Source organism: Zalophus californianus, chromosome Y (assembly GCF_009762305.2).
Source record: "Zalophus californianus isolate mZalCal1 chromosome Y, mZalCal1.pri.v2, whole genome shotgun sequence".
Classification (NCBI taxonomy): domain Eukaryota; kingdom Metazoa; phylum Chordata; class Mammalia; order Carnivora; family Otariidae; genus Zalophus; species Zalophus californianus.
In genome coordinates, this window is record NC_045613.1 from 917,516 (window position 1) to 931,734 (window position 14,219).

Genomic DNA, 14,219 nt, shown 5'->3' on the forward strand with positions numbered 1-14,219 from the left:
GCATTTACCCATACAATATAACCTAAGAAGGTTTATAAACATTTGTTTGACAGTGCTTCCCATGGTCCTTAACATACCAAATGAACCAGCTTAGTCAAAAAGACTTCATTTCGAATTTGAGTACTTGAGAACTTTTGTGAAAAACTGCAGAAGGTTTTAGACTGCATGCCTAAATAGAATTATAGATCATTATAAACTTAATATTTATGTTTGCCCAAAGTAGAAACAAGAGATTCTACAGAGGTTATATATTTGTTACCAAAACTTAGCTCCTTTAACATTGAGAAGTTTTAGTTCTCTTAAATAATCAAACACCTGATAAAGACAAATACAGGAACTTTGGTTTTCTGGGCAGGTAAAGGGGGAAAAAAAAAACCAACTTTGATTACAATTTTTTTATCAAGAGCATACCACAGACCATTTTTTTAAAAAAGCATCTGGAGGAGGCAAGATGGCGGAGGAGTGGGGGACTCTGTTGCAACCAGTCCCCTGAATTTAGCTAGCTGTCTACTGAGCCTCTCTGAACATCCAGGAAATCAGCCTGAGCTGTAAGGTTATATGTTTGGATCTATACAGGGGCAGAGGATCATTAGTCAAGAGGTACAAAGGATGGAATTGGGATTGCATGGACAGATGTTGGAGGATAAACAGAAGGGGGGCGGGGGGGACTGCCAGAAGCTTGCCCCTGCAAAGTAATATCCCAGTGCAAAAGCATCCTGCGCCTGGGGACCAGCGCTAGCTTGGAGAGCGGTGGCGGTGGGATGGGAAGGGCCGGGTAACAGAGCTCAAACAGCATCCAGGAGCTTAAGGGGCAAAGGCTGGGACCCAGGTAGGTGCACACATGGACTTGTGCCCGCGCACCCCGGGGCCAGCTGCCTCACTGCCACCACAGCTGACGCCACCACCTGTGCCCGAGAGGACCCGGCGCAGACCTGTGCCCATGGACCCGGGGTGGCTGCCACCGCCGCCACCCCTGCCACTGGCGCCGAACCCCTCGGAGGGTCGATGGGGGTGCACTGCCTGTGGGAGCGTGCGGGTTTTCAGTAGCGCTTACAGAGTGGGAGACTGTGTGTTCTGGAGGATTCAGAGAGGAGCAGACTGTGATTTCCCTGCCCTGGGGCGGAGGTCTGCGTGTGGACATTTTGGTTTGCCCTGATCCTCCAAAAAGGCGGGAAAAGCCGGGAAAAGCCGCCAGAGAACAAAAACCCCCAAAAACGGGTTTCCACGGAGCCCAGCCCCTTGACAGGGGGCAGGGCAACTCCCCCCAAGCAGGGGTGCCTGAAAAACAACTCGGCAGGCCCCTCCCTCAGAACACAAGCTGAGAGAACGAGAGGATGACACCCCGAGAGCCCCCTAAAACTGCAAAACCCCAACACCAGGGGGAAATAGTATTTTTTAAAAATTCTTTCTCTGTTTCTTCTCTGTTTTTTCTTTTTACCTACTCATCATTCCAACTAGATGTTTAATATAACATATTCCATACTAGCTTTTTAACTTGTACTTTTTCATACCTGTACTTTTTTTTTCTTTTTCTATATATATATAGATAGAAGCATCAGTGTAGGCCTTTTGCCCCTATTCAATACTACCTTTATATATATATATATATACCAGTTTTAATCTCCTTGTAACTCTGGGAAGCAGTATCCTCTAACAAAGAGAACAAAATACACGGAGAAAGAACTGAAACACCCCTCACCCACACTGAGACATTATAGCCCCCTCTTCCCTTCACCCCCCATTTTTTTTGTTTGAACTTTATAAATCTCATTCTTGGGTTTCATTTTGGCTGGGTTTTGTTGTTGTTGTTGTTGTTGTTGTTGTTGATGGTGGCTTAGTCACCTGGGTGGCTCAGTCGTTAAGCATCTGCCTTCGGCTTCGGTCATGATCCCAGGGTTCTCGGATCCAGCCCCTTGACTGACTCCCTGCTCCGTCTCCCTCTGCCTGCCACTCCTCCCGCTTGTGCTCTGTCAAATAAATAAATAAAATCTTTAAAAATAAAAAGAAATAAAATAAATAAAATGCTTATTTAAATTCAATTTCATTAACATATAGTGTATTACTAGTTTCAGAGGTAGAATTTAGTGATTCATCAGATGCGTACAGACCCAGTGCTCATTACGTCAGGTGCCCTCAATGTCCATCACCCAGTTACTCCATTTCCCACCCCCTCCCCTCCAGCAACCCTCAGTTTGTTTCCTAGAGTTAAGAGTCTCTTAGCATTTGTCTCCCTCTCTGATTTCATCTTACTTTATTTTTCCTTCCCTTCCCCTATGTTCATTTCTTTTGTTTCTTAAATTCCACATAGGAGTGAAGCCATATGATAATTGTCTTTCTCTGATTGATTTATTGTTCAGCATAATACCCTCCATCTAGTTCCATCCACGACATGTAAATGGTAAGTGTTCATCCTTTCTGATGGCTGAATAATATTCCATTGTATACATGTACCACATCTTCTTTATCTATTCACCTGTCGATGGACATCTGGGTTCTTTCCACAGTTTGGCTGTTGTGGACATTGCTGTTATAAACACTGGGGTGCAGGTGCCCGTTTGGATCACTACATTTGTATCTTTGCGGTAAATACCTAGTAGTGCAATTGCTGGATCATAGGGTAGCTCTATTTTCAACATTTTGAGGAACCTCCATACTGTTTTCCAGAGTGACTGCACCAGCTTGCATTCCCACCAACAGTATAGGAGGCTTCCGCTTTCTCTGCATCCCAGCCAACATCTGTCATTTCCTGTTCATTTTCATTTTAGCCATTCTGACTGGTGTGAGGTGGTATCTCATTGAGGTTTTGATTTGGATTTCCCTGATGCGAAGTGATGTTGAACATTTTTCATGTGTCTTTGGCCATCTGTGTGTCTTCTTTGGAGAAATGTCTTTCCTATCTTCTGCCCAATTGTTGATTGGATTTTTGGTTTTTGGGTGTTGAGGTTGATAAATTCTGTATAGATTTTGGATACCAGCTCTGATGGCATTTGCAAATATCTTCTCCCATTCTGTACATTAACTTTTAGTTGTTTCGATTGTTTCCCTTACTGTGCAGAAACTTTTTATCTGACAAAGTCCCAGTAGTCCATTTTTTTGCTTTTTTTCCCTTGCCGATGGAGGTGTGTCTAAGAGTCTAAGAAGAAGTTGCTACAGCCAAGGTCACAGAGGTTGCTGCCTGGGTTCTCCTCTAGGATCTTGATGGATTCTAGTCTCGCATTGAGGCCTTTCATCCATTTTGAGTTTATCTTCGTGTATGGTCTAAGAAAATGGTCCAGTTTCATTCTTCTGCATATGGCTGTGCAGTTTTCCCAACACCATTTATTGAAGAGACGGTCTTTTTTCCATTGGATGTTCTTTCCTGCTTCATCAAAGATGAGTTGACCATAGAGTTGAGGGTCCATTTCTGGGCTGTCTACTCTCTTCCATTGATCAATGTGTGTGTTTTTGTGCCAGTACCATACTGTCTTGATGATTACAGCTTTGTAATAGAGCTTGAAGTCAAGGCATTTTGATGCCCCCAACTTTGGTTGTGTTTTTCAACATTCCTTTGGCTATTCAGGGTCTTTTCTAGTTCCATACAAATTTTAGGAGTATTTGTTCCAGCACTGTGAAAAATTTGATGGTATTTTGATAGGGATTGCATTGATTGCTCTGGGTAGCATAAGCATTGTAACAGTATTTATTCTTCCAGGGGTGCCTGGGTGGCTCAGTCGCTAAGCGTCTGCCTTCAGCTCAGGTCATGATCCCAGGGTTCTGGGATCGAGCCCCGCCTCGGGCTCCCTGCTCCACAGGAAGCTTGCTTCTCCCTCTCCCACTCCCCCTGCTTGTGTTCCCTCACTGGCTGTGTCTCTCTGTCAAATAAATAAATAAAATCTTAAAAAATATATATATTTATCCTTCCAGTCCATGAGTACGGAAACTTTTTCCATTTCTTTGTCTTCCTCAGTTTCTTTCATAAGTGTTCTATAGTTTTCAGAATACAGATCTTTTACCTCATTGGTTAGGTTTATTCCTAGGTATCTTACAGTTTTTGGTGTAAATACAAATGGGATCGATTCCATGATTTGTCTTTCTTCTGCCTCATTGTTAGTGTATGGAAATGCAATTGACTTCTGTACATTGATTTTATATCCTGCGACTTTGCTGAGTATCTGTTTTGGCAATATTTTGGTGGAGTCTTTGGGTTTTTCTACCTAGGGAATCGTGTCGTGTGGGAAGAGTGAAAGTTTGACTTCTTTACTGATTTGGATGCCTTTTATTTCTTTTTGTTGTCTGATTGCTGAAGCTAGGACTTCCAGTACTATGTTGAACAACAGAGGTGAGAGTGGACATCCCTGCCGTGTTCCTGACCTTAGAGGAAAAGCTCTCAGTTTTTCCCCCTTGAGGTTATTTGCTGTGGGTCTTTCGTACATGGCCTTTATGAAGTTGAGGTGTGTTCCCTCTGTCCATATTCCCTACACTGCAGAGAGTTTTTATCAAGAAAGGATGCTGTATTTTGTCAAATGCTTTTTCTGCATCTATTGAGAGGATTCTGTAGTTCTTGTCCTTTCTTTATTAATGTGGTGTATCACATTGATTTGTGGTATTGAACCACCCCTGCAGCCCAGGAATAAATCCCACTTGGTGGGTGGTGAATAATCCTTTTAATGTACTGTTGGATCCTATTGGCTAGTATTTTGGTGAGAATTTTGGCATCCATGTTCATCAGGGATATTGGTCTGTAGTTCTACTCAGTGGTGTCTTGTGCTCGCTTCGGCAGCACATATACTACTCAGTGGTGTCTTTGGTTTTGGGGTCAAGGTAATGCTGGCCTCATAGAATGAGTTTGGGAGTTGTCCTTCTGTTTCTATTTTTTTGGGACAATTTTAGAAGAATAGGTATTAGTTCTCTTTAAATGATTGTTAGAATTGCCCTGGGAGGCCATATGGCTCTTAAAAAAAAAAAAAATATGACTGTGAATACGGGTACATATATGTTTTGATTTCCTTACTTTGATTTTCTTTGAGTATATAACCAAATGTGGAATTGCTAGATCTTACGATAATTCTATTGTTAATATTTTTGAGGAGCTGCCATACTGTTTTCCATTGCAACTGTACTATTTTACATTCCCACCAGTTAGTGCACAAGGGTGCCAAGTTTTCCATATCTTCTTGTTATTTTCTGGGTTTTTGTTGTTGTTCGTTTTACTTTGGCAGTGCCCATTCCAGTGGTTATGGACTGGTATTTTATTGTAGTTTTGATTTACATTTTCCTAATGATTAGTGATTTTGACCATCTTTTGATGTACTTATTGGTCATTTCTATTTCTTCTTTGGAGAAATGTCTATTCAAGTCTTTTGCCAATTTTCTAATCGGTTGATTTATTTTTTTCCCTGTCATTGAGCATCAAGAGTTCTCTATATATTCTGGGTATTAATCTCATTTTGTAAATGTGATTTGCAAATATTTTCTCTCATTCCATAATTGCCCCCCCCTTTTTTTAAAATCATTTTCCTTTTAATGCGGATTTTTATTTAAAATTGTAATTTTGATAATCTCTAGCTTCTTGTGAATATCATTTCCCTTTTTACTCTTGATAGTATCCTATGAAGCATTAAAGTTTCAAACTTAAATATAAAATCCAGTTTGTCTATTTCTTTGTTGTTTTTGTTGCCTGTGCCTTTGGAACCATATTCAAAAATCATTGCTAAAGCCAATGTTGTGAAGCTTTTTCTCTGTGGTTTCTTCTAAGACTTCTGAACTTTTCACTCTTACACATAGGCTTTGAGCCATTTTGAATTAATTTTTGTGTATGTTTTTTGGAAGGGATCCAACTCCATTCTTTTGCATGTACGTATCTAGTTTTTCCCAGCATAATTTTTGAAAAGAATGTCTTTTTTTCCATTGAATGTTCTTAGCACCCTTATCAAAAATCATTTGAGGGGCACATCAGGGTGGCTCAGTCTGTTGGGCATCCCACTTTTGGTTTCAGTTCAGGTCGTGATCTCAGAGTCGTGGAATCAAGCCCTGCCTCAGGTTCTACACTTAGTGAAGAGTCTGCTTTGAGTTTCTCTCTCCCTCTTCTCTTGCCCGTCCCCCGTCCCCCACAAATGAATTTTCGGATGGACTTTTCTATTTTGTATAAAACAGCATTAGGATCTTGAGACAGATTGCATTGAATCTCTGAGTAGCTTTGTGTAGTGTTGACATTATAACTATTAATTCTCCCATTAATAAGCACCAATATATCTTCATTTATGGATGTCTTTTTTCTTTCAGGAATATCCTGTAGTTTTCAATATACAAGGCTTTCAATTCTTTTGTTATATTCTTAGGGTTTTTTTTTTTTCAGATACTACTTTAAATGGAATTGTTTTCTTAATTTCTTTTTTGGATTCTTCATTGTTAATGGAGGGTCCACCTTTTTAGTGCGTTGTGAATAGAAAGACAGGGATCCACTGCCATTGTGAACCGTTTTGCCCTGGGACTGGGAAACCCATAGATCGTGGAGGTTGTTTCGGGAAGAGTGAGCCTTAAGATTCTGCAGACTTCTAGGCTACTGATACTGGATTCTGTAGCAAGGTGATCAAATGAAAATGTAAATCAAAACTACAATAAAATACCAGTCCTCTATAACAAGAGGAGTTTGTGCCAAGGCCCTCCACATATAAGCCCACTAAGGATCCCCAGTTGCCAAAGCTGCCAGTATAAGTCATTCTGCTGTCTACAATTATCCTAGCCCTTGTTTCCTGACAGGGTTGGCATGGGGACCATGAGACCTGGAGGTGGGGAGGGTTCTCTGTGGGGTGGTATGTAGGCCCTGCACTGAGGACTGGCTTTGTGACTGGCCATTCTACTACAAAATCTGAGTCTTGTGAGCATCTCCTTCATGTAGGGCGCATGTCTGTTTCCTCCAAGAGCCTCCTGAATGGTATGAAAGTCCTCACAATGTGGAGGAGTGCATACCTATAATTTGAGAGGTCTCCCCAGGAACAGAATTTTCTGGATGTGGGGTTTACCAAGCCCTCCTCAGAACTGGAAATGAATCTGGATCATTGGGGTTGCTATGTTTAAGGAAGTGATAGACCCATTGTATCATCTTAATCTGATGGAGAAGGAGTCAGGCTTCATCTAGTGTCTTACATTAGCTTCCAGCCTTTGCTCAAAGGCTTTGGTAGTAACTGGGTGAGCTCCAGTGCCAAGCCATTAAAAATTCATGTAATTAGGGGAAATGATTCTCCCTGTATCTTTATGTCCTGCAACTTTGGGTTTGGATTTTCCCTTTTCATCAGAAGCCCCAATTATGGAATTGGGATGCCCTTTGCTTTAATTCTGATTGACATAGTGGTATGGATCCTGGGGAGGTTTCTTGTGGGTGGAGAATTGAAGTCACCTGTGTATGTCAAGAATTTGACCCTTAGGCTCTGAGGGAGTATTTTAAAAGGTTATACATTTTGAGGTCTGGAAACATAGCCTAGTTGACTCATTTCTGGGGTGGTAAATAATAGCTAAGAACAGTATTAAATGCTCTGAACCAGTTAGTGCCTTCTTCTCCCTTGTGTGCTGTACAAAGTTTAAAAATATATTTTGAAATCCAGATGAGTAAAGTTTCAAGTTTTCAGTTTCTAAGTCACTGCTATCCCCCAGGGAATTGATTTTATGCATTGTCACTGGAACATCTTTACTGGAGTTCCCCAATGGCTGGACTTAAAGGCAGATACTTCCCTCTCTAGAGTGTCCTTATCAACCTAAGAGTGGGTCTAGTGTCCCCTAGCCCAGTGGTTACAGGATGTTGGGTTTGGCCAGAAAAGATCGAAAAGATTACTCCAGACACCTAAGTAGGAGGAAGGAGAGGGCATGGGGGCCAGGTGCTCTAGTGGTGAAAGGTCCCAAGCCAAACCCTGCCTCTACTTTCATCGCGAATGTTATCAATACAACAAGGGAATAAGAAAAACAAAAAGGAGTGAATTCTAGGCCTAGAGTCAGCAAGGACAAACTAGGGACCAGTACTATGATTTTCAACATATTATTATTTATTTACAATAAATGGCATATGGCTTTACGTATATTCCTCTAGTTTCCATGCCGAATTATCTAAGATCCATCATTCATAAGCCATTACTATTTATTTTCTCAACTATTCCACGGGAGCTTACATTATATTAATGTTGGTAGGAACACACAGTAAATTCTACTACATATCTAATTCTCATTATTTCCACAAAAGATGAACACTTACTTTTTTTCTCCCATGGCTATTTTTGATGGAATTCTAAAGGCATTTCTTTCTCTGAGAGTTGACAGAAATAACAAGAAGTTTTTGATGGGGTGCATAAAAAATCATATTCTTAACATATATCTTTACTACTTAGTATGCAGCGGCAATAAAATGTGGAAAAGTTTCTTTCTGATTTGTTAAATTCTATTTAGCAGCTTAAAAACTCCCAGTGTTTCGGGGAGGGTAGGTACTATGGTGAGCGCTGTGAATTGTGTGAGACTGATGAATCACAGACCTGTATCCCTGAAACAAATAATACATTATATGTTACTAAAAAAAGTTTTTAAAAAAACTCACAATGTTCATTCAGTTTACAAAAATTGAGTATCTCTGCCAAGCAAAATAAGTGATCCTTAAGACATTTATACATTTTTTAAAGTTCATCCATTCTTGTCCAAAAAAAATTATACAGATTTTTAATTGTGGGTTTATAAAAGAGATACTCTGTCCCAGATACTGGTGACTGAGCAATAAATGAGACAGACAAAAGCCTGTGCCCATGGGGCTATGGAAAGATAGACAAAACGGATTCAGGTAATGTTAAAGTGACATTTTAAGATAAATACTAAAAGAGAAAGCAACAAGTGGCCCAACTAGAACAAGGATGCCTGTCCTTGTCAGTGGGTTTTAAGCAAAATTAAGTAAAGGTTCTTACATAGGAAAATTTAAGCAGAACTCTGAAGACATACATACAAGAGGATAAGATTGTCCTAGGGTAAAAAATAATTTGAAAATAGAGTAAGAAGCTAAATAACTAATCGTGTGTAAAAAAATAAAGTACCGGGGGGGGGGGGGGGGGGGAAGATGGTATAGAACACCAAGAAGTCAAGTGTCAACAGTCAGCAGGAGGTTAGTATGGTTCATATATTCATTCACATAAGTATTGAATATGAAAGTCAGACCATGAAGAACTCATTCACCAGTTAACAGATGTTCCTAGGAGGAGGGATAAAATAGTTACAAATCACTTTAAGATAAGGCTTAATCAAAGCAGCAGCTAAGGAAAAGTTTGAAAGAGACCTAACCTTTTGGCCGGCCGCCGCCGCTGTCGCGCCACAGCCCAGCCATCGTCGCCGTCGCTCGTCGTCTCGCGCAGGGCAGCCCGGGTTCTGGTGTCTGGCGGCGAATTAAATAGCCACCATGTCGAGCAAAAAGGCAAAGACCAAGACCACCAAGAAGCGCCCCCAGCGCGCAACATCCAATGTATTCGCCATGTTCGACCAGTCGCAGATTCAGGAGTTCAAAGAGGCCTTCAACATGATTGATCAGAACAGAGATGGTTTCATTGACAAGGAGGATTTGCATGATATGCTTGCTTCTCTAGGGAAGAATCCAACTGATGCATACCTTGAGGCCATGATGAATGAGGCTCCAGGGCCCATAAATTTCACCATGTTCCTCACAATGTTTGGTGAGAAGTTAAATGGCACAGATCCAGAAGATGTCATCAGAAACGCTTTTGCTTGCTTTGATGAAGAAGCAACTGGCACCATCCAGGAAGATTACCTGAGAGAGCTGCTGACAACCATGGGAGATCGCTTTACAGACGAGGAAGTGGATGAGCTGTACAGAGAAGCGCCTATCGACAAAAAAGGAAATTTCAATGATATTGAGTTTACGCGCATCCTTAAACATGAAGCAAAAGACAAAGATGACTGAAAGAACTTTAGCTAAAACCTTCCAATTGCTTTGTCTTACTCCGTTTTATTTCCCAGACACTTTCCCCCACCCTCATAGGCCTGTTGCATGCAACTTAGTCTCACAGCTTGGCCTCTTTTTTTGATGTATTTATTCTAGACCTTTCTGCCACTTAGCACTTGTATAATCAAACTGCAAATGGGGTTGAGGTTGTAAATTGTGCTGAAAAAGAGATTGCGAATAAAAATCAACAAATGTGAAAGCCCAGGAAAATAAAAAAAAAAAAAGAGAGACCTAACCTTTTAAGTCAAAATGTTTATACATACAAGGAAACTAGTAATATTAATATCAAGGTAACATTTCAAATTCTGAATGAAAATAAAACAAAATTGGAGGCCAAAAAAATTGTACTATTGAAAGGAAGAAAGAACTTATCTGGGCATTTATCCAGAGAACTAAACATTTATTGTTCATAGAACTTCTAATTGATAAGCTTTATTCATGACAGCCCCAAACTAGAAACAATCTAATCATCATTCACAGGGTGAAAGGTTAAACAAAATGTAGTTCATCCCCACCATGAAATAGTACTCAGCAGTAAAAAAAAGAGAAGAAAAGAAAAGAAAAATTGGCTGTATCTCTAGGGAATTAGATTAAGTAAAAAAAGACAGAATCAAAGGTTACATAGTTTTATCATTGAGACAACATTCTTGAAATGTCAAACTAAAGAAATGTATAATAATTTGTAGTTGCTAGATGTTAAAGAAGGTTTAGGGATGAGAGGGAGGTAGTTGCCGTCATAGAAAGGCAACACGAGGGATCCTTGTGTTGATGGAAGTGTTTCTTAACTGTATCAGTATCAATATACTATCTTTGAAAATATACTAGAGTTTTGCAAGGATTATCAGTGGGTAAACAGGAAAATTATATAATGTGTCTTTTTTTCCCTTACAATCCTATGTGAATCTATAATTATTCCAAATAATAACATTAATAAAAATATCCTATTAAAATGATATATTTTACACCTCTGCACAATGCTAATAATTACTCACATTACTACATGTCTTTAATGTGAATCATACATATTTTATCTTCAGAATCTCCATCCTGGGTGTGGAGCCTAGTTTAAAAAAAAAAAAAAGCAATGCCTTTTTTCTGTATTATATTCAAAGAATGATTAAACTTAAGAGAAATTTTATTCTATTATGGAAGAGATTATTTTCACAGTAGACAATAGCAAATATTTGTGAATAATTGTGAAAAAACAATGAAATAGAACACTACAAATTATATGGACTTATATGAAAATTGACCAGTGTTGTTCTTGCTAAATCCAATACTGGAAAAGTATCATTTCTTCCCAGTAATTTGACAAATGTTTCTAATTTAGCTGAAAATCTAATAATAATATAGTTTAAAAATTTATCAAAATAAAAAGTAACAGTAGTTCACTTAGTGATAGTTTATACCACAAGCTTTTGGCATTCAGTTTATTCTCTTGAAGACTTTCTTTTATTGTTAAACATAGAAAGTCATTTATTAGGCTGTATATAAAATTTTTTGTTGCTTATTATAACATTTTAGAGGTAACAAATGTTTTGTTGGAGCTTATTTTAACCACATGAAATGTTGCAGGAGGTACAAGCCTCATTCTCAGTTACTGGGCCTAATTAGAAATAAGATCATAAATGAATGTAAAAATTTAATTCAATTTATGGTAAGTTAAAATATGTATAAAGTTCTTGAAAGAGAAAAGTCATGATTTTAGGTGAATTTGCCATTGTACTTAAGAGTAACAGAACACCACAATGAATATTTAGCTTTTTCCTTAGCCTTTTTAAGTTTTATTTTTTAAATTTATTATTTTTATATATATTTTTAAGATTTTATTTATTTATTTGACAGGGAGAGAGAGAGCACGAGAAAGGGGGACAAGCAAGGGGAGCAGGGAGCCCAATGTGGGACTCGATCCTAGAACCCCAGGATCATGATCTGAGCTAAAGGCAGATGCTTAACTGACTGAGCCACCCAGGCGTCCTTTTAGTCTTTTTTTAATGTGTACTTTCTATGTCAATAACAACTGGGTAAGATCTCAAAGAAAATGTAACAGGACATGTCGGTATTACTGTGTAGGACATTTTACTATCACAGGGCTCATCTACAGAAGAAACTTATGTAAGAGTTTGCAGTTTGTTTACTACATTGCTTTTTTTAAGAATTAAAAACTATTCAACCAGTCAGAATGGCTAAAATTAACAAGTCAGGAAATGACAGACATTGGCGGGGATGTGGAGAAAGGGGAACCCTCCTACACTGTTGGTGGGAATGCAAGCTGGTGCAACCACTCTGAAAAACAGTATGGAGGTTCCTCAAACAGTTGAAAATAGAGCTACCATACGATCCAGCAATTGCACTACTGGGTATTTACCACAAAGATACAAATGTAGGGATCCGAAGGGGTACGTGCACCCCGATGTTTATAGCAGCAATGTCCACAATAGCCAAACTGTGGAAAGAGCCAAGATGTCCATCGACAGATGAATGGATAAAGAAGATGTGGTGTATATACACAATGGAATATTATGCAGCCATCAAAAGGAATGAGCTCTTGCCATTTGCAACGACGTGGATGGAAATGGAGGGTGCTGTGCTGAGTGAAATAAGTCAATCAGAGAAAGACATGTATCATATGACCTCACTGATAGGAGGAATTCTTAATCTCAGGAAACAAACTGGGGGTTGCTGGAGTGGTGGGGGGTGGGAGGGATGGGGTGGCTGGGTGATAGACATTGGGGAGGGTATGTGCTATGGTGAGCACTGTGAATTGTGCAAGACTGATGAATCACGGATCTGTACTTCTGAAACAAATAATGCAATATATGTTAAGAAAAAAAAAAAGAAGAAGATAGCAGGAGGGGAAAAATGAAGGGGAGTAAGTCGGAGGGGGAGACAGACCATGAGAGACGATGGACTCTGAAAAACAAACTGAGGGTTCTAGAGGGGAGGGGGTGGGGGGATGGGTTAGCCTGGTGATGGGTATTAAAGAGGGCACATTCTGCGTGGAGCACTGGGTGTTATGCACAAACAATGAATCATGGAACACTACATCACAAACTAATGATGTAATGTATGGTGATTAACATAACAATAAAAAATTATTAAAAAATATTCAGAATAAATTAAAAATAATAAACAACTAGATGATGGACTGTCCCTAATATCTCCATATTACAGATTATTGTCAAAACACAAGTGCTCACGACCCCAAAGGTAATATTATTAAACATTTTTATCATAATGATTAATCATTCGTTTTCTGTTATTTGAGACAATACTACATATATCAGCCAAAATACAATTTTTGATCCTTTAAATTTTTCTTTCTAACATTTTACAAAGATTTTGTTGTTGTTGTTGTTGAAGTCTAATCGGTGTGAAATTTATATTAGTTTCAGATGGTACAATATGCTGATTCAACAATTCTACACATTACTCAAGGTTTACCATGACAAATTTAGTCACTGTCTCCATACATTACTACAATATTATTGGCAATATTCTCTATGCCGTATGTTTATTCCCCATATCTTATTTATTTTATAGCTTGAAGTTTATACCTCTTATAAACTTTGTCTGTTTCACCTATACCCCCTTTCCCCTCTGGTAACCCCCAGTTTGTTCTCTGTAATTAAGAGTCTATTTGGTTTTTTTTGTTCCGTTATTAGTTCATTTGTTTTGTTTATTAGATTCCATATATAAGTGAAATCATATGGTATTTGCCTTTCTCTGTCTGATTTATTTCCCATAGCATAATATGCTCTAGGTGCATCCATATTGTTGCAAATGGCAAGATTTCATTCTTTTTTATCACTCAGTAATATTCCGTCACACATATAGACCACATTTTCTTAAAACATTTGTCTTTTGAGGAACACTTAGGTTGCTTCCGTATCTTGGCTATTGTAAATGAGGCAGCAACAAACATAGGGATGCATATATCTTTTTGAATTAGTGGTTTTTTTCTTCATATAAATACCCAGCAGTTGGATCATTGGATCATATGGTATTGTATTTTTAATTGTCTTGAGGAACCTCCGTACCGTTCTCCAGAATGGTTGCACCAGTTTGCATTCCCACCAATAGTGCACAAGGGCTCCTCTTTCTCCACATCCTCACCAACACTTGTTGTTTCCTGTTTGTTTGTTTGTTTGTTTGTTTTGATACTAGCCATAATGGCTGGTGTGAAGTTGTATCTCATAGTGGTTTGATATGCATTTTCCTGATGATATTTAATTAATGATGAGCGTCTTTTTGTGTA

General features: G+C 38.9%; 1 protein-coding gene across 1 annotated transcript; it reads left to right on the forward strand.

The window, feature by feature from the left end:
* The first annotated feature begins 9,297 nt into the window (after positions 1-9,297).
* Positions 9,298-10,185, forward strand: LOC118356626 (myosin regulatory light chain 12B-like). The gene has a single exon (XM_035725922.1). It carries the CDS (start codon positions 9,401-9,403, stop codon positions 9,917-9,919), a length of 519 nt encoding a protein of 172 aa, XP_035581815.1. The 5' UTR covers positions 9,298-9,400; the 3' UTR covers positions 9,920-10,185.
* Positions 10,186-14,219: the final 4,034 nt, after the last annotated feature.